The following is a 19,458-nucleotide window of genomic DNA, read 5'->3' on the forward strand; positions in this document are numbered from 1 at the left end:
CTCAGGCTGCCAAATATCCAGCAGGGTCTATCTACCTATCTGCTTAGCACGATCCCCCCACCCCCAATACATTTGTTTTGATCAGACACTCCCTCCAGTCAATCCACCCCACTGCTACCTTCCAGGCCCCCAGCTGCCTTGAAGTCTATGTATACTGCCTGGAAGAAGTTTCCAGCACAGCCTTTTTAATTTTCCTTAAACTTAGGTCCTTTCCACAACAAGCACTGCTATTCTGCAATCAACTGAGAATGAAATTAAAACAGTGATTCTATATGGCACTTAACACTGTGCTATAATCACATTAGGACCCAGCAATACCCATTCCCAAGACTGAGGCTTACATGATCCAGGAGTTTTCCAAAAGGAATCTTGCAGAATCCACTCCATGTATTAGATATTTGGCTCACACTTCATTAACATTGATGCTGGGCAAAACTTAGCATTTGTCCCACAATAAATAGTTTCCTTTCTCCAAGTTTTAGCCATTCATGAGCAACACCCCCTATTCTGCCAAGTACGAAAAATGATCATCTGGCTGCAGAGACAAAATTCTATTTTGCCCTGAAATCTCCTCTGAGCTCCAGTTTTGATACAGGAGTTGCCAAAAAGGAGTTAGAGCAAGGATTCCTCTCCCAATACTGTTTACCTGCACTGGCCCTAGCATCACCTTCCTGCTTTGCATCTCTCCCTCTCCCTTTTTGCCTTTCACTGCTTCCTCTCCCTACTGGACTCCACAAAATAATAATAAAAAAATATTATTATTATTATTATTATTATTATTATTATTATTATTATTACCCCACCCTGGCTAAAATGGAAACAAGATTATTTATCTGATAATCCAGTAAAATATCCTGGAATACTATTGAATGGAAGGGAGTCAAACGAAAAAGAGCCATCAGGAATCTCTTAGTACCATGCCTGTGTGGGTGTATGAATTTTGTCTCTTTGGGCTGCTGCAGATTCTGCTGGCGAAGGGCAGAACATCTGCCATGAAAGAAATGCATGGTGTTTGCTGGCCCCTCTGCAATTTGACTACCCAGAATGGAGGGCCTGAAAACAAAGAACAAAGTCTTGAAAATCCCTTTCTGGAATTAACAAAGGGTCAGAAATACAGGTTCCAACCGTAGGGTACTCTTGTAAATTATCTTAACCACAGCGTGTTGAGAAGGCTATAGCAGTGTTTTTGCTGTTCGAAAGGGAATTGGGTTGATTAGTGAAGAAAGGAATCCACTGTTAATCGTTGCTGTCCTGTACCATTCAATCAGTATTCCATGCATATGCTTTGGGTTGGGGAGTATCTATTGGATGAAGCCAGAATTTCCTTTTTGAGATTAAATCTTACAAGCACAAATGAGAAGACAGTTACTTACTGCTGCCAGGGATTTTTATTTTGCAGTTACTGAAGTGGGGAATGATTTAAGACCAAATTCTATGTGAAAGTAATGATATGATTAACAATAATGTTTAAAAGAACAAGTACCAGGAATGAGGGGGGGTATCAGTATCAAAGCACATAGGGAGGGGCAGTTTTAAGCCTTCTCCTTACCAGCGGCAATCTCTGAATTTTATGGGGAGGAAAAACATTTCAATTGGCACCAGTGGATATATTGTTATACTTTCTCCCCTTCCTCCAACCTTTCTGCTCTTAATTGCCACTGCTGGGAGCCATTTTCTCAAATATGATGTCAGGCTGTCATTACTTTGGGTGCAAAATTTAAGTTGTGCTTAAGATTCTCTAGTATGTTCTTAGGCCCAAATTGCTAATTTACACAGGATTACAGTCTACATGAAATGTCCAGTAGTTTATGGACAGACTATGAACAGGGTAAACTAATTTATTTTTCTGAGTTAAAACAGATTCTGAAATCAAAGTTTAAGCTTCAAGAGTCACTAGTTCTTCAGCTAATAATAAAAGGGGAAGACCAGATAACCTTCCCAAACCATTCTCACAAGTGATCCTCTAAACTGATCGGCTTACACCAGTCTCTCAAATGCAACACTGCAGACTTTCTACACAAAATGGCTGCCTGCCTCTCTAACTGTTGAAATTATAGAAAATGAGAAAAGTCTAGAAAATTGTCGCTGCTGCCTCAGCTATAACTGTAAGTGACCTGTGACAAATTCTAAAACTACATTCATTTTGAGAAGGAACTGAGTAGATTCTTTGCTCTGTTGTATCTTTCGGACAAACCTATTGTCTTAGGAAGGAAATGCAATTCACTAGATTTCGTTTGTGAATTACTACCGCATGGCAACAGTGCATTTTATCCTCAAAGTAGAGAAAAGGTTTCTTCTTAAAACTACAAAAGTACTCCAGTTTGGAGTCAGCCATTTCATATACCACAGTTACTGTGAATTGTTTTACTTGAATCCTTAAAATGATAGGAAAAGCTCTCTTTAATTTAAATTACTCATTGCTGCTGAATATGTTAATAGAAGATAAGTAAACACTGCCATCTAAATTTTCAGGAAGATAGGATTAGATGGGAGGGATTTTTGTTGTTTTGTAATTTGTGAGGATTTTTACATCAGTGTACATGTCAACCTGCATTTTATTGAATTAACCTGTTACACAAAGGACAGAACTTAGGGAAATATTTTTGTTAATATACTTTTATCTTTGTGCCTTTTATGATCTCAACTCCTTTAGTAACATTATTCCTGTTGAAATTTAAGTTTTTTCCATTCTACTTTCAGCAAGCTGAAAAGCTCTGACAAATTGTGCCCCTATAAACCATATCCTATCTCTGCTAAAGTAAGTCCAGTTTAGTGATGAGTTTAGTGATGAAGTTGTCTAAGGATGTAATCCTATGTACACAGAGGAATTCCAGAAGTGTCTATGTTAATGAGACTTAATTCTGAGTAAGCATGCATAATAGTCAGCTATGGTTATTCAGAGACCTATTTGATATAAATGTATTCTTTATTAAAGTGATCAAGTTTTCCTGAATATGTGTCTTTTCATCAGCAGTTAAACTTCAAGGACTGTGAGAAAGTTGCAAGGAAATACAACATAACTGGACAAAGATTTCTGGTAAGTTTTTCTATAAAATTACACTTTCAAAAATGGTCATTCCTTTGGATTAAAAGGAGAGGATTACTAGCTAAGTGGAAATGGTGTGGTTGCATAGGAAGAGAGATATGGATGAATGATTAAGAAAAGTGGTGAAAAGGTGTGGAAGTGTTGGTCACTCTGCGGTGCATTGTATCTGTCACATTTAAGCAGATTGTCAAGTTTTAAATACCACTTCTATGTAACTACAGCACTTTTAGTTTTATTTTATAATAATCAAAACTACAGTGACTAAAACGTGTTGTACAGGCACCATTATAACATACTGCATGTGTTTCTGTTTCAGAATATGTCTGAAAATGATATTCAGAAGTTTCCAAAGCTAAGAATGCCGTAAGTAAATCAGATTCTAAGGTGGATGTGGAAAATGGATACAAAGTTACTGTATGGTATGGAGAAGACAGATAAAATCTCTTCACCTCGGCTTTCATCAAATGCATTTTCTTGGGGCCAATCCTGTTCATGCAACAGTGTGAAACAACTAAAGGGTAGTGGGGATAGATGAACTGAAGCGGGGCAGTAAGATATTTAAAAGTGTCCTCCCTAGTGTGAGTGCATCATTTTGACTGCTTCAGGCAGCAAAATGTATTGAACTAGTGCTGCCTTTTCTAAAATAAATATTAAAGACATTGGTCTGGATCCAGACTTAGTTGCAGTTAGCTCTCACTGAGACCAATGTTTGTGAGGTCTGTGCAAACGATGCCAGAAGTGCCACGTGGAAGCCGCAAACAAATTGCATTCAAGCCTGTCGGAGGGGATGTACATTTTGGGGTAGGGGAATTACATCCGTACGTGTGGTAGACCTCTACAAAGTTGAACATGTTTGGGTGTTCAGAGAAATCAAAGCAATAAAAGGGCAGAATGTTATTAAACAACCCAAGCTGGCATTATTCAACCTTTATTTAGGAGATAATATGGACCTGCATTATAAACACATTGGACAGTTATTGCTAGCAGCAAGACTAACAATAGCCAATTATTGAAAACTTTTGGAGGGTGCCATGCTGACTTCATGGTACAGTACAAGAAAACCTGGCAACTAGTGTTAACAGAGAAGCTAACCAATAAAATAAAAATACAAAAGGGAATAAAAACAAGAGATACCTTTTCAGGTAGCCATTTCATACATACACAGCTGCAGGAAAGAGGGCAGGACACACACACACACACACACACACACACACACCATAGAATTTTTGGGTTGATATGATTGTCTACTGTAACCAATGTTGCCACACAACTGGAAGCATGAGGCTGTGAGATTTGAGTCTCTAGGGGTGAGATCCCATTTTTCGTAACTTTTATATGGTTTGGTAATTGTAAAATTTAAAAAATTGTATGCATAAGGAGCACACATCCTACAATAAACAACCATCTGGAAGCACCCTTACATACTTTATGTAAGTAGTCTGCAGAATACATATTTGCTGTATTTCATGGAATTTGCTTTCAGGACAAAGAATGTGTCATCAAATCCCTTTCATCATTTAGAAGTATCTTGATACTTCAGTACATCAGACTTCCTTAAACACAGAAGTCCTAAATCTTACATCTATCTCTCCCACACACTGGCCTTATTAGTCCTTTATTACATATGTGCTGAATCTGTCCATCCTTTAAGATCAGCTGTTATGGCCCTCTTGTGTAAGCTATTCTGAGGCATGACTGGTGGTAACACCAAGATAACTTTCCTGGTGGAATTCCCTGACCCAAGAACTAAGTTATCTTCCTCTATTTCAGTTTCGACAGAAACTGAAAATGTTAATTTTTAAACATGCATTTGATTCAGTTGGTTAACGTGTTGGTTGTAAGAGATGCTCGTTGTGTTCTTGTATTTTGCTGCTGTTTTTAGGTTGATCATTTGTATTGTAATCATTTGATGACTGTTTTTTATATTTGTAAGCCGTGAGCAACTCCTTTGTGGAAGGGAAAAGCGAAATATAGAAGTTTTAAATGCATAATAAATGAAATAAATGTATTAGAACTACTATGTAAAATGAAGACATATCCTCCCCACCCAACCCAGCCTTTCATCCAGTGTGATTCTGTGTTGCTTCCTCATGCATAGATTTAGGGTTTGCATCTGTTTGTGTTTCCATTTAGTTTGCATAGTCTACATAACATTATCTCCAAGCCCCACCCCCCTGTAAATTTAGATTTTCCTGGTGCAGGGATAATCTGATAAATTGGGGGAAATCAGGCTATAAACCCCTCCACTCATGGTCACAGACCATTTGTTTTTGAGTTTTTGGGTGGGTGGGTGAATTGTCACTTGCTGCTTTATGTGCTCACTACTTCCTTGACATTTTCATTTATTTTCTGGTTGCCTGCCTTACTTTATGCTTTTGCCTATGGACTACCCTGGTCTTTTTCAAATGTGGAGAGAGGGGAGTAGATTAACAGTTAAATGATGCTAAAATGTGGACAAGCCCTTATTCTCAGGAAAGCTACCTGATCTGCTTCAGTTGAATTAGCTTGGAAGATTTTTCATGAGAAGATCCAATTGTAAGAAAGGCATCCCAAATCCTAAAATGTTTCCAGCCTGAAAGTTGTGTTGTAGCTGGTACCTTCTTCAGTGGAAGCTGTACTTCAGTGAAACTGAGAATACTCAGTTTGTTCTACAAATGTGGCCTGATGTCTGGCAAATGTTGCCAGTAGGAACTGGGAAACAAATACTTAAGAACATATGGAGAGCCTGCTGGATCAGGCTAATGACCCATCTAGTCCAGCATCCTGTTTTCACAGTGACCAACCAGAGAGGAGGAGAATTAGAAAGTGGTGGGAAGGACCTTCAGTCCTTGAAACTGTTTCATTTGAGCAAGACCTACTGGGCAGCAGTTGCTGGGACCACTAGGCCAGTGCTGCTTTGGTTTCTTTGAATAAAGACTTAACTGCATCGACACCATGTTTTTTTATTGCTGACCTATGCTTGACTCTGGCTACTGCCAAATGGAAATCACACATTTGTCATTATAAAGCATATCAGGTTTTTAAATAAAGTTAATAGCAGCTGCTTAATTTTATATGATTGTATAAATTTGATAAGGGGACTGGCTTGTTGGCATTGCCAAACACAATCCAGTCCAACCAGCATTCCCCACAGCTTTAAGACAGCCATCACAGAAGCAGCTCAAGAGACAGTAGGCTTCTTGGTTCACTTGGAGGTATCTGAGCAGAGGCTGGGTGGCCCTTTTGTCAGGGTTGCTGTAGTTGCATCCTGTAGATTATGCACTGAGCAGAAATTGATTTTCAAGATCCCTTTCAAATCTGTAATTCTGTTACCCAGACTCTCGCTTCCCAGTGAGCTCTGCCCTTTTAATATCACTGAAGCCCAGAGAGTGACTTCTGGCTGGGAGCTAATGGGCAAAGGAGCTTGAGTTTTCATTTGTCAAGGGATGTTGGTAGCATTTTTGGTGTAAATGCCAAATTACATTGGTTAATTTTTTTATTCATACTGGCCAGTGCTTGTTTGGTATATGGTTGATAGCTGGCTTTCTGTCAAGCAAGACCTGAGACTGGCCAGATTTCCACCCTTGTGGAAGCAGGATGGAGTGGGTGCTTTGATTTTCCCCCTTTTCTATTTGTGGTTTCTGGGGTTTTGTTGGTAGTGGTGTTAGCAACTTAGCCTTTAAAGTTCATCCATCCTGTGCTTCTTCTTTCTCATGCTAGTAGGTGTCTGTTTTGTTTGCAATGGATCTATTGTGCCATGGAGGGGGAAAATAACACGTGATGTCTAGGACTTTTTCCATTGTCACCTTCAGTGTAACGAACATCCATCTCTACTAGCTCTCAGAAAGCATTGCAAAGCCCACTTTTCTCGGGCACCGTTGCTGTCGATGTTACCATTTATATTTGAGGTTGTTCTCTTTTTTCATTTTAGTTTTTAGTTTTAGATAGCAATTAAATCTGCATTATTTGCCAACTGTCCTAAATAATTGGTAGGCAGGCAGACAAGCAGGGAGCCAGAACTGTGCACCACAAGAAGAGACTGGGAGGGACTCTGATGCCCCAAGACCAGAAGTCTCTACAGAAATCGATTCAATAAGATCTCACATAGTGAATAATTTGGCATGTTCCACATAAAAGTAGAGAGCCTTATTGTTCTTAATGTCCATAACTTCAAGACAGAACTGCCAGCAAAGCCTTATGATGCCCTGCCCTGATTTCACTTTCCACATCCCAAATAAAGGTTTTTATATATAATAATAATAATACAGTGGTACCTCGGGTTAAGAACTTAATTCGTTCTGAAGGTCTGTTCTTAACCTGAAACTGTTCTTAACCTGAGGTACCACTTTAGCTAATGGGGCCTCCCACGGCCGCTGCACCACCGGAGCATGATTTCTGTTCTCATCCTGAAGCAAAGTTCTTAACCCGAGGTACTATTTCTAGGTTAGCGGAGTCTGTAACCTGAAGCATATGTAACCTGAAGCGTATGTAACCCGAGGTACCACTGTAATCCAGTACCAGCAAGGCTTCAGCATCCCACCTTCATACACTAATACTAATGCCTGATCATTACCCATGCTGGCTGGAGCTGATGTGATATGTTCACTTATGCATCCCATGTCTGGAACAGAAATCAATCCAGTGAACATGACTGGTGTTTGCTGCTGCTGCTGCTGTTTTCAGTCCTTAAACAATACACAGCTGATGTTTTGTTCCATTTGCATTGTGTTTCCTTTGCATTAAAATGAATGGTCTTTTTGCTGAGGTGAATGGTGTGGAACAACGTAGTCATAATGCAGTTAGTTACATAATTAATTAAATAACATTCCACCACAGTGGGCAGTGTGATGAATAACACAATTTGTTAGAAGCCAAACTACAGTTTAATGTGAACAGCACTGCCTGAAACAAACATAGCTTGGAATGGAAGCCAATGCCCTCTTGCATCCCTATGCCAGACAGATTTGACCCTATTGATTTCCCCTTTCAACTTCCTTTTATCTACTCATTCTTGAGAAGTTTCCTCTTTTGAAATCAAGTAACAGAGAATGACTTAGAGGGTCATTACATGAAATTTCAAATTGCGCAACAAATGCAGGAAAAGGGAATTGGATCTTGCTGGCCAGCCAGATCACTACCTTCCCCACATCTTGTGGGCCAACTTTGACAGGTGTCAGTCACCCAAAGTTACGATGGTGTCACAATGATATAAAGTGACCCATTTCCCTTTGCCTACATGGTTAAAAATAAAGCCACACAGGTAAAGGTACAGAGCTTTGCAAGCACCATTGATTGGCAACACTTACAAAACCACAACTGTGTCTCTGTAAGCACTGCTGATTGGGTGAGTGTTGGTGCTTGGAAAGCTTGTTTCAAAGCTATGTTGGTGCTTACAAAAGCACTGACACAAGGACGTGGCTTAGGCAAAACACCCTGATAGGCCTAATGGGGAGGCCTGACAGGTCTAATTACCGTATTTTTCGCTCTATAACACGCACCCGACCATAACACGCACATAGTTTTTAGAGGAGGAAAATCCGTAGGCATGCCACCTGTAGGCATTTCCTCCATAACACGCACAGACATTTCCCCTTACTTTCTAGGAGGAAAAAAGTGAGTGTTATGGTGCAAAAAATATGGTAAGTTGGCAGACCAGAGGTTTCCCACTGCTGCTCGAGATACAAGCTTTGTTTTGTCTTCAACCTTTAGAGAAATTAAGCTAGCCACCTCCTACTATTTGGAATTATGAATGAGAGGAAAATTAAAATGTTCCAAAAACTTTGACCTGTCCATGTGGGAGGGAGACAGGAGACTAGAGACAGGAGTATGAGTAATATTTTCTGCAAGCCTGCTGCCTGCTCTTATCCTTAATCAAATGCAACCCCCACTCCCTTATAACTAAGCAGTGTGGTTTTTATACTTCCTTCCTTAGCTGCAGATTCACAGGCCTCGTGCTTGAAATAGTCAAGAAAGAAATGATGCAGAGGTACTGCCATTCCTTGTAACATTTCATAAAAGAATGCATTAAAACTCTTTACTTTGAGCTACAGATGCACATTGGATAGTTTGTGCACATGTAGCACTGATCAAATAATTGCTGCAGCATTACCAGATGTTTAGGGATAGGGGAGGAAGGGGCACAATTCAACACAGGACCTGTAAAAGCTTGGTGTGTGGTGTGTTCACAGCAGCCCTTTACATGTAGCAAGGACATGTTCTTTGCATGCAAAAGGCCCTAGTTTCAGTCACAGGCCTCTCCAGATAGAACTGAGTGGGGGTGCTGTCTGAAAACCCAGAGATGTATAACCAGGCACCATAGACAATATTGAGCTAGACAGACTCTGTAGAAGGCAGCTGCCTATGTTAAAATTTCATTCAGAAAACAACTTTTGTTCAGCCATGAAAAATAATGATAAATAGAAGCTATCTGTTGTACAGGCTGCAAATGGTTAAAAGTATTGTTTTAATAACATAAGAAGGGTCCTGATGGATCAGGCACAAGGGCCATCTGGTCCAGCAACCTGTTCTCGTAGTTGCCAACCAGGTGCCTTGTGGGACCCAAGCACAATAATGCTCTCTCCACTTGTGATTCCCAGCAGCTGGTAATCTGCTGGTAATCTGCCTCCAACACTGGAAGTAGAACAAATATATCAAAATATGTCATGATTAGTAGCCATTCAGGGAAGTTTTTAATGTGTGACATTTTAGTGTATTTTTAATCTTTGTTGGAAGCCGCCAAGAGTGGCTGGAGAAACCCAGCCAGAAGGGCAGAGTACAAATATTATTATTATTATTATTATTATTATTATTAGGTTAATCCTCTTTTAAAGCCATCCAAGTTGGTGGCTACTAGATCTTGTGGGAGCAAATTCCATAGTTTACCTATGCACTCGGTCAAAAAAAGTGCCTCTTTTGCTAACATTGAATTGTTTTTGCCATTTTATTGCACATTTGCCCAGCTTGGAGCTCCTAACAATCTGGTTGTGTTTTAACTACTTTGAACAATTTGGTATCAGCAAACTCAGCTACATTACTGCTCACCTCTAACTCTAGATTATTAATGCACAAGCTAAAAGCGCAGATTCCAATATCAATCTTTGGTGGGCTTCACTTTCTAGTGCGCATCCTGGTGATAACAGAATAAATGACGTAAGGAGGGAGCTATAGCCCAAGATAGGAAAAGAGGTGTTAAGGGAACACCTGGCTGCTTCAAATGAATTCAGATCTGCAAGGCCTGATAAGCTGCACCCAAGGGTACTAAAGGAGCTTGCAGATGTAGTCTCAGAGCCTCTTATCTATAATCTTTGAGAATTCTTACAGAACAGACTTGAGGCGGGAAAATGTTGTCTTCATCTTCAAAGGGGGGGTGGAGAGGGAAGAAGACCTAGATAACTACTGACTTGTCAGCTTGATGTCAATACCAGGAAAGGTCCTCCAACAGATAATGAAACAGTTGGTCTATGAGCAACTAGAAAACGATGCTGTGTTTACTAAGACCCAGCATGGGTTTCTCAAAAACAAATCATGCCAGACAAATCTCATTTCTTTTTCTGATAGTTACAAGCTTGGTAGATCAGGGGAATGCTGTGGACATAGTGTATCTTGATTTCAGAAAGGCTTTTGACATAGTCCCCCATGATATTCTTGTAGAGGAGGGTAACCAAGATGATCAAGCGTCTGGAAACCAAGCCTTACGATGAATGGTGGAGGGAGTTGGGTACATTTTGCCTGGATAAGAGGCGACAGAGAGGTGATATGATAGATATCTTCAAATATCTAAAGGGCTGTTACATGGAAGATGGACCAATCTTGTTTTCTCCAGCTCTGGAGTGTAGGAGTGTAGTTACAAGAAAGGAGATTACAGCTAAACATCAGGAAGAACTTGCCGCCTGCAAGAGCATCCAGCAGTGGAATGGACTTCCTCAGAAGGTGGTGGATTCTCCCTTGGAGGTTTTTAACCAGAGGTTAGATGGCCATCTTTCATAGATGCTTTAGTTGAGATTCCTGCACTGCAGGGGGTTGGACTAGATGACCCTCAGAATTATTTCCAACTCTACAATCTATTATTCTGTATATCAATAATAATCACATTCAGATTGTGCCCAAATGTGAACCGGTATCTATCGAATGTGTTTTTAACAGTGTTAACATATTTGCTGTAACCGTCTGGTTACAGTATTCTGAATCAGCTGAAGTTTACCAATACTCTTCAAATGAAAGCCCACAGAAAACATGTTACAGTAATCTGAACAAGGTGTTACCATGGCTAGATTTGACATCTCTAAGAACAAACATCACTGGCATACCAGACCCAGGTACCAAAGGTATTTTTGGTTACCACTGAGATATTGGTGTCTAGGATCAAGGATTAATCCAAGAGAACACCCAACTGTACATCTGAGTCTTCAATGGGAGTGCAAACCAATCTGAGATAGGTTAACTTTTGTTCCTTGATCAGTTGAGGTAGGTTAGGGTGACACATACATAAAAAAGGAAGAATTACTGCACGCAGCACAATAAACAAAGGAATTTGCTTCCACAAGATATAGTGACCAACACCAACTTAGAAGGTTTTAAAAGGGGAACAGACAAATTAATGACAATAAGGTTATTAGCATCTTCTAATTACAATAGCTTTATTTTACCTGCAGTATCAGAGACAGTAAGTCTCTGAGTACCAGTTGCTGGAGTACAGAAGAAAGAGAGTCAATAGTACATCTTCCCTACTTATTGGCCTCATATGCACATTCAGGTGCCCGTTGCGAGAAACAGGATGCTAGACTAGATAGGCCTTTGGTGTTATGAAGGAGTCAGGCTCTTCTTATGTTTTATTATTGTTACTATAACATGATCTTTATTTTTCATAATTCTAGTACTTAAATAACAAAAAAAAACACGTTTTAAAATCCTGATGTTTATAATAGTGTTTATATATATACTGATGTAATTGCAAGTTCAAAACAATTAAAATAACATTTAACATTTTAATTACTTGTTTATTTAATAATCAGTAAAAAGATTTGATAGTAATCAGTAAAAATATTCTAGTTCACTTCAAAACTACTTCATCCTGTCTTTTCTCCTTGCTTCTTATGCAATGAGTTAATAGCCATATAGGCCAACACCCACATTTTGTCCAGCCACTCTTTTAATGAAGATAAATTTGAGGCTTCCAACATGAATTAGCCTTGTATTTTTATGACTTACTAATTCTTTACTTGTCTAGTCTCATCCCAAAAAATATTTTAGCTGGTGTGCATTCCTTGCATGAATGATAATATTCATAGAAGGGTAAATGTAATAAATTAAATAAATTAAAATATTTTATGTTGGGTTTCAGGTAATATCATAATTGCATAACACTATTAAAATGATGTTATTGCATTCATGAGCTTGCAGAAGTTATTCTAACATGGAAACAAAGCCATCAACGGTTTCAGTAAAAGGAGGTAGCATGTTTTGACACTACTTCAATATCAGGATTATTAAACGCTTCAAGCATTCAAGGGATTTTCCTCAGACTGGCTGTTTACTGCAGCAAGTGTATGTCTACATCACTTCTCATGACTCACTTCATAGAAGCTCTGTTAAAAGCCTCATTCCCAGTTATGAAGAAACACAAAGATCAGGAATTAATGGGGTTTTACGCAAACAGCTCTCAGTTGTCTTTCTATGATTTCTAGCTGTTTCTTGGAGTAGAAATTGGTGAGTGAGAACATGTGCACAAATCCTGCTGTAGGGGTTGACAGGACAAGGAGGCAAATTAAAATGGTTAGGATAAGGAATGCTATGAAATGTTCCTACAAGAGAACATGAGGGACATCACTGTAAGGCTAGTAGCATCTGATGTATGAATTACTTAGTTCTAAGAAGGGGGGAAAGTGCAGGATAAACTGTGGACAGCCTATGATGAGGAATTAACGGGGTGGGGGGAGAAATAACCAAATATTAACTGAAGGCAACAACTTTCCATTTGGCACAAGCTGCCTGCACATGATTACTGGCAATTCCCACTGCGGATCCCACACCCCAGGCCTTTATGGGGGTCCTCAAACCCTCACAGGAGACTTTGAGGGAAGCCATAGGGATCTGCAGTGGGGAAGAAGGATGTGAAAAATCCCTTGCACAGTACTGAGTACAACTGTGTGTGTGTTTGTCCAGCATGACTAAACCCACTTGTGGTGAATGGAACACTGTGACGAGGGCCAGAGCGCATGGAAACACCATTTACCTTCCTGCCACAGCATTTATCTATTTATCTACTTGCGCTAATATGCTTTCGAACTGCTAGCTTGGCAGGAGCTGGGACAAAGCAACAGGAGCTCACCCTGTCACACGGATTCGAACTGCCAACCTTATGATCAGCAATCCCAAGAAGCTCAGTGGTTTATACCCTAACCCTAACCCATTTGCACATCACACAAAACCATGGTTTAGTGTGTTTTGCAAAGGCAGGAATGAGCTGCAACAAGCCTGCAACCTGCACATTACACCCTCCCCTCTCCTTCCACATGGCTGAAGAGAGAACTTCAGAAACTTCTACATTTAGTTAACCCGTTTCACCCTTATACACAATTGTGGTTAATACCTAGCTTCTTAATACCTTAAGAAACCAGTTTGAAGCTGGGTGTTTGAAATAAACTAGAGATCTAATCTTAGTTTTTTATGCCAAATTACACAACAAACCATGGTTAAAGGAAAGCAAATGATTCTAGCTGTGCAAGAGGAAGAGATGGGATGAAATCATGACTGAGACTCTCTGTGGCTCATTCCTGCTCATACATGTTACACTAATCCATGGTTTAGCATAACTTGAGAAAGAAGACAATGCGTTGTTCGTCTATGACAGGCATGGCCAAACTTGGCCCTCCAGCTGTTTTGGGACTTCAACTCCCATCATCCCTAGCTAACAGAACCAGTGATCAGGGATGATGGGAATTGTAGTCCCAAAATACCTGTAGGGCCAAGTTTGGCCATGCCTGGTCTATGAAAACAACATGTATTTAATGCATGGGGTTTCTACCTTGTTATTTGTTTTCTTTCCTCTTTTAGTAGCAATGTGCCAAAGCTGCCATGCTCTGCACTGAGTTTACTAATTGCTTCGTTTGGGTGTTAAAATTATTCTAATGTCATAGCTCCACCTAACAGCAGGTTTATCTGTTCACATGAAGTTGAGAAAAACATATATTTTGTTGTCTCTGTCTTTCATTCCTCTGCTATAAAAGAAATCATTCTTATATTAAACAGTTTAAATTTACCACATTAAAACAAATTTAAAAAAACTAGGACAAAATGCACCTTTTATTCTCATTATTTTTAACCATAGACCTGAGCATGTGCTTAACTTTTTCCCATTGAGGTTAATAAAAATGCTTAACTTTGGCTGAATTGTACAATACAACTGAGATTCTCCTTCCAACATATTGACTTGCTCTAATAACACTTTTTTTTTACCTTAGAATTCTAAGCAAGTTAAGTCAGGAAATAAACCGACATGAAGAAAGAAAAAGTTTTTTCCCAAAAAGGTAGGGAAATTGTTCAGTATTTTTTTTCTTGTTACAACAGTAAATGAGTTCTTTCTTGAATTTCTTGGAGTAGAAATTGGTGACTGAGAACATAATCAAATTTAGCCGTGGGGTAGAGGAAAACCCGGGTGGCGCTGTGGGTAAAAGCTTCAGCGCCTAGGACTTGCTGATCGAAAGGTTGGCGGTTCGAATCCCCGCGGCGGGGTGCACTTCCGTCGCTCGGTCCCAGCGCCTGCCAAACTAGCAGTTCAAAAGCATCCCCGGGTGCAAGTAGATAAATAGGGACCGCTTACTAGCGGGAAGGTAAACGGCGTTCCGTGTGCTGTGCTGGTGCAGGCTCGCCAGAGCAGCGATGTCACACTGGCCACGTGACCCGGAAGTGTCTGCGGATGGCCCCGGCTCCCGGCCTCTAGAGTGAGATGAGCGCACAACCCTAGAGTCTGTCAAGACTGGCCCGTACGGGCAGGGGTACCTTTACCTTTAGAGGGAAAAAGGCCACTATATTTAAATGAGATGTGGAGGAGGAGCAAACAGGTGACCATGTACACCTTTGAAAACTAATTGTATAACTTAATTTGAATATATTAAATATGGTTTCCATACTCCATGAATGAATAGAAAAACAAGTCCAAAATTTCAGAAGACCTGATCTAACCTGAACATGAACCCAGATATTTATTCTAGAATCCCAAATGAGTGTGATTGAGATGCTTTCTGTTTAAATGGTTTGTAGATCATTAGTGTATAGAATGCCTTTTACCTGCTGTGGCTGGTACATCATCTGCCATTCTTGGACAGGGATAGTCTGGCCATGATGGGCCATGCACCGGAAACCGCAGGACTTGATTATTGGAATGAACTCTACATGGGGCTACCCTTGGGCCTGATCCAGAGGCTCCAGCTGATGCAAAAAGCTGCATCTAGACTGCTGCCAGACTGTTGCCAGCACATAAATCAGATGCTCAGAAATTTACATTAGCTGCCCATACACGACCAAGCCAGGTTCAAGGTCCTTGTATTAAATTACAAGGGCCGTAACAATTTGGGTCAAAAACTGCCTAATCCTTTATATCCCTGCTTGATCACTGACAACTTTAGGGGAGTCACTGTTCTTATGCACCAGGAGCTGTGTGTTTAGCATTGTAGACTGAATTTTCTGAAACTCCCTTCTAGTTGACCCTTCATACTGAACTTCCATTGTCTATGGAAGACTTCTTCTTCTTCTTCTTCTTCTTCTTCTTCTTCTTCCTCTTCTTTCTCTTCTTCCTCTTCTTCCTCTTCCAGGCTTTTAAACTGAAGCAGGCTTTTTAACTGATTTTGTTGTGTTTTTTATATATATATATATATATATATATATGCTTTCGTAGATTTTCACGGGTACAGGAATGCAGGTTTTGGTGTCCTCGGGTGTCTTCCCGTGTAAAAGTTGGGGTGTCTAGGCGACGTTTCGACGAGGTCTCACTCGTCATCTTCAGGCTGGTGCTTTCGGCTTCTTGTTACTGGAACAGAGCAGGATCTTAGTGTTTGAGTTCCTATAAATACTGTTGAGGAGGTGTGGTGTATAGCCTCCAATGTTCTGGGCAGAGAGGAGGTTCCCAGGCTAGTGTGCCTTTTCTTCTTTTGTTCCTTAATTACTTGAGGGATATCTTGAGTGATTTCTTGAGTGATTTCCTGAATCCCACTTAGGTGGGTCATTAGGTGTGGATTAGTTGCTAAAGCCTTCGTGTCTTGAACTCTTGAACTTTGTGAAGAGTTTTTCTGAGAAGATGGCTGTACTGCACTTGGTTGTGCTCTGGCTTGGCTTCGTGTATAGGGGCGAGCTGTGGTTTTGTGGCCTGTGCCAGCCAGATCTGTGTAGGGATTGCAGGGGGGTGCAGCATCCGGAGGTGCCACCCTGGTTTGGCTACTGGATGGTGTCTGTAATTTATCTGTGGAGAGGGTCTGGGTTTGGGTCTGGTGTGGTTGATTGGTGATGGCGTTCTGTGTGCCTCTGGATCTGGTGTCAGATTTTGTGGGGAGGGCTAATTTCCAGATGTCTGGCAAGCGGGATGTGTCGTCACGCTTGTTCATGTTGTGAGGGTGTTTCTCTATCTCGATGGCTTCCATGATTATTCTCTTGTGGTGATGTTCCATGTTAAAGAGCAATTTGGAATCTGCAAAATTAATTTCGTGTCCTGTTTCTTTCATGTGTTGGAAAAGAGAGGAAAGTCTGCCCAGCCACGTACATTGGACAAACAAACAGACGAATAAATGCACGTATCGCAGAACACAAGAATGCCGTCAAAAAAGAAGAAAAAACTTCCTCTCTTTTCCAACACATGAAAGAAACAGGACACGAAATTAATTTTGCAGATTCCAAATTGCTCTTTAACATGGAACATCACCACAAGAGAATAATCATGGAAGCCATCGAGATAGAGAAACACCCTCACAACATGAACAAGCGTGACGACACATCCCGCTTGCCAGACATCTGGAAATTAGCCCTCCCCACAAAATCTGACACCAGATCCAGAGGCACACAGAACGCCATCACCAATCAACCACACCAGACCCAAACCCAGACCCTCTCCACAGATAAATTACAGACACCATCCAGTAGCCAAACCAGGGTGGCACCTCCGGATGCTGCACCCCCCTGCAATCCCTACACAGATCTGGCTGGCACAGGCCACAAAACCACAGCTCGCCCCTATACACGAAGCCAAGCCAGAGCACAACCAAGTGCAGTACAGCCATCTTCTCAGAAAAACTCTTCACAAAGTTCAAGAGTTCAAGACACGAAGGCTTTAGCAACTAATCCACACCTAATGACCCACCTAAGTGGGATTCAGGAAATCACTCAAGAAATCACTCAAGATATCCCTCAAGTAATTAAGGAACAAAAGAAGAAAAGGCACACTAGCCTGGGAACCTCCTCTCTGCCCAGAACATTGGAGGCTATACACCACACCTCCTCAACAGTATTTATAGGAACTCAAACACTAAGATCCTGCTCTGTTCCAGTAACAAGAAGCCGAAAGCACCAGCCTGAAGATGACGAGTGAGACCTCGTCGAAACGTCGCCTAGACACCCCAACTTTTACACGGGAAGACACCCGAGGACACCAAAACCTGCATATATATATATATATATATATATTCTGTATTGTATTGTATCCTTGTATTGTATTGTATCCTTGTAAACCACTTCAGAGGTTATTGTGGTTTGTATATATCCCAGAGGAGCACACTGGGCTACTTAAGCTGAGAACGGTTTGCTGGGGCAGTCAGTTGCTCCTGCTTTAAAATGCTACTTCTGAGGTTTTAGCTTTTTAAAAAGAGAAACTTATTTCCCCCTCAATGTTCATGGAAAGAGCACTGGCCTCAACCAGCTTGTGGTTCAAAACTGCAAAACAAGATACTCATTTGTGAATTTACTGTATTTGCTCAAAGGAAGTATCTGAGGCAGCAACAAGAAGCTGTAGGATACCTCTGATTGTTGCTAAAAACACCAGTACTCTATTTATTCCTTGCTTTCCTCCCTGGCAACAAAGTAATACCAAACACATCATGTCAGTGTGCTGCAAAGTTTTTTGCCTCAGAAAACTACAGGCAGCAAAGAGAGGCAGAGTTGGGGAATCTCGCAGGAGAGTGGCAAAATGGCATCTGTTTAACCACACAACCTTATTCTTCCAAGTGTTTTGCACTTTGCCAGGATTTTACTTTTTATCATTTTAAAGTAAAGGTAAAGGTACCCCTGCCCGTACGGGCCAGTCTTGACAGACTCTAGGGTTGTGCGCCCATCTCACTCAAAGAGGCCAAGGGCCAGCGCTGTCCGAAGACACTTCTGGGTCACATGGCCAGCGTGACATCGCTGCTCTGGCGAGCCAGAGCCGCACACGGAAACGCTGTTTACCTTCCCGCTAGTAAGCGGTCCCTATTTATCTACTTGCACCCAGGGGTGCTTTCGAACTGCTAGGTTGGCAGGCGCTGGGACTGAACAGCGGGAGTGCACCCCGCCGCGGGGATTCGAACCGCCAACCTTTCGATTGGCAAGGCCTAGGCACTGAGGCTTTAACCCACAGCGCCACCCGCGTCCCTTTATCATTTTAGGCACTGTATTTTGGCACATTTTGCCTAAATGATGTTGGTTAAAATGCACATTTATTTGGATACATGATGGCTAGGTATTATAATGATCACCTCAAATATATTCAATTTATAATTGAAATGTGAAATATTAACTTTCTCATTTTCCTCCCAAAATTGCTGCAGGTCACAAACACAGAAGGTACCTGAAAATCCAGGTAAATACATTGCCAATTTATATCTGTGTCCACGTTCCAGATATTTAGAAGCCACCCTCTTTAAATTCAGTTTTGTTCTGTAGTGTTCTCTGTCTATGGATTTGATCCAGACTAACAGAGCAATCCAAACTATAGGAAGACATTGTAATTTACACCATGGTAGACTGTGCTGGTGCAGACTTTTTAAAGGAGCAGTCCAAGACTAGCGGAGGAGAAACTAAATCTTAAAAATTGAGTTTGACTTGCACCACCCTTTTTGCTACTCAGTTTCCACTGGGTTGCTAGGTTACATGACCTGAATGGAGTTTGGAATAAGAGTTTGGATACACACTGTGTTGGTTTTCCATTCAGCAGAAGAAGCTGAGCCAGAATGGAAGACTCACACAGTGTATGTACAGTTGAGCCAGGACGGCAGACTTTAGCCAACATAGCCCCAGCTGAGCCCAGGCTCAGCCAGAAATTCATCTTTTCCAAACCCCTCTCATCCCAACAAATCATTGGTTTTGATTGCTCCCTAAGTTAATCGCATTTAGTTCCTATTAAAATCAATGGCACTTAAGTTATGTCTAACTTTTCACATTTATTTCAGTGGAGCCTAAATGCAAGTTTTAACTGGATC

General features: G+C 40.9%; 2 protein-coding genes across 4 annotated transcripts in view; one reads left to right on the forward strand and one right to left on the reverse strand.

Annotated features, from left to right (window-relative positions):
* KCNIP1 (potassium voltage-gated channel interacting protein 1) overlaps positions 1-19,458 on the reverse strand; it is a 536,992-nt gene that overhangs the window by 496,898 nt on the left and 20,636 nt on the right. The gene's annotated exons all lie outside the window — the stretch shown is intronic.
* Positions 1-19,458, forward strand: part of LCP2 (lymphocyte cytosolic protein 2) — a 37,532-nt gene that overhangs the window by 1,630 nt on the left and 16,444 nt on the right. Inside the window, exons 2-5 of the mRNA XM_083430523.1 lie at positions 2,975-3,037; positions 3,363-3,409; positions 14,485-14,550; positions 18,808-18,839. Of these exons, the coding sequence (XP_083286649.1) occupies positions 2,975-3,037; positions 3,363-3,409; positions 14,485-14,550; positions 18,808-18,839 (208 nt within the window). The remainder of the gene's footprint in view (positions 1-2,974; positions 3,038-3,362; positions 3,410-14,484; positions 14,551-18,807; positions 18,840-19,458) is intronic.

The sequence above is a fragment of the Podarcis tiliguerta genome (genome assembly GCF_965153285.1).
Source record: "Podarcis tiliguerta genome assembly, chromosome: 2".
Taxonomy (NCBI): domain Eukaryota; kingdom Metazoa; phylum Chordata; class Lepidosauria; order Squamata; family Lacertidae; genus Podarcis; species Podarcis tiliguerta.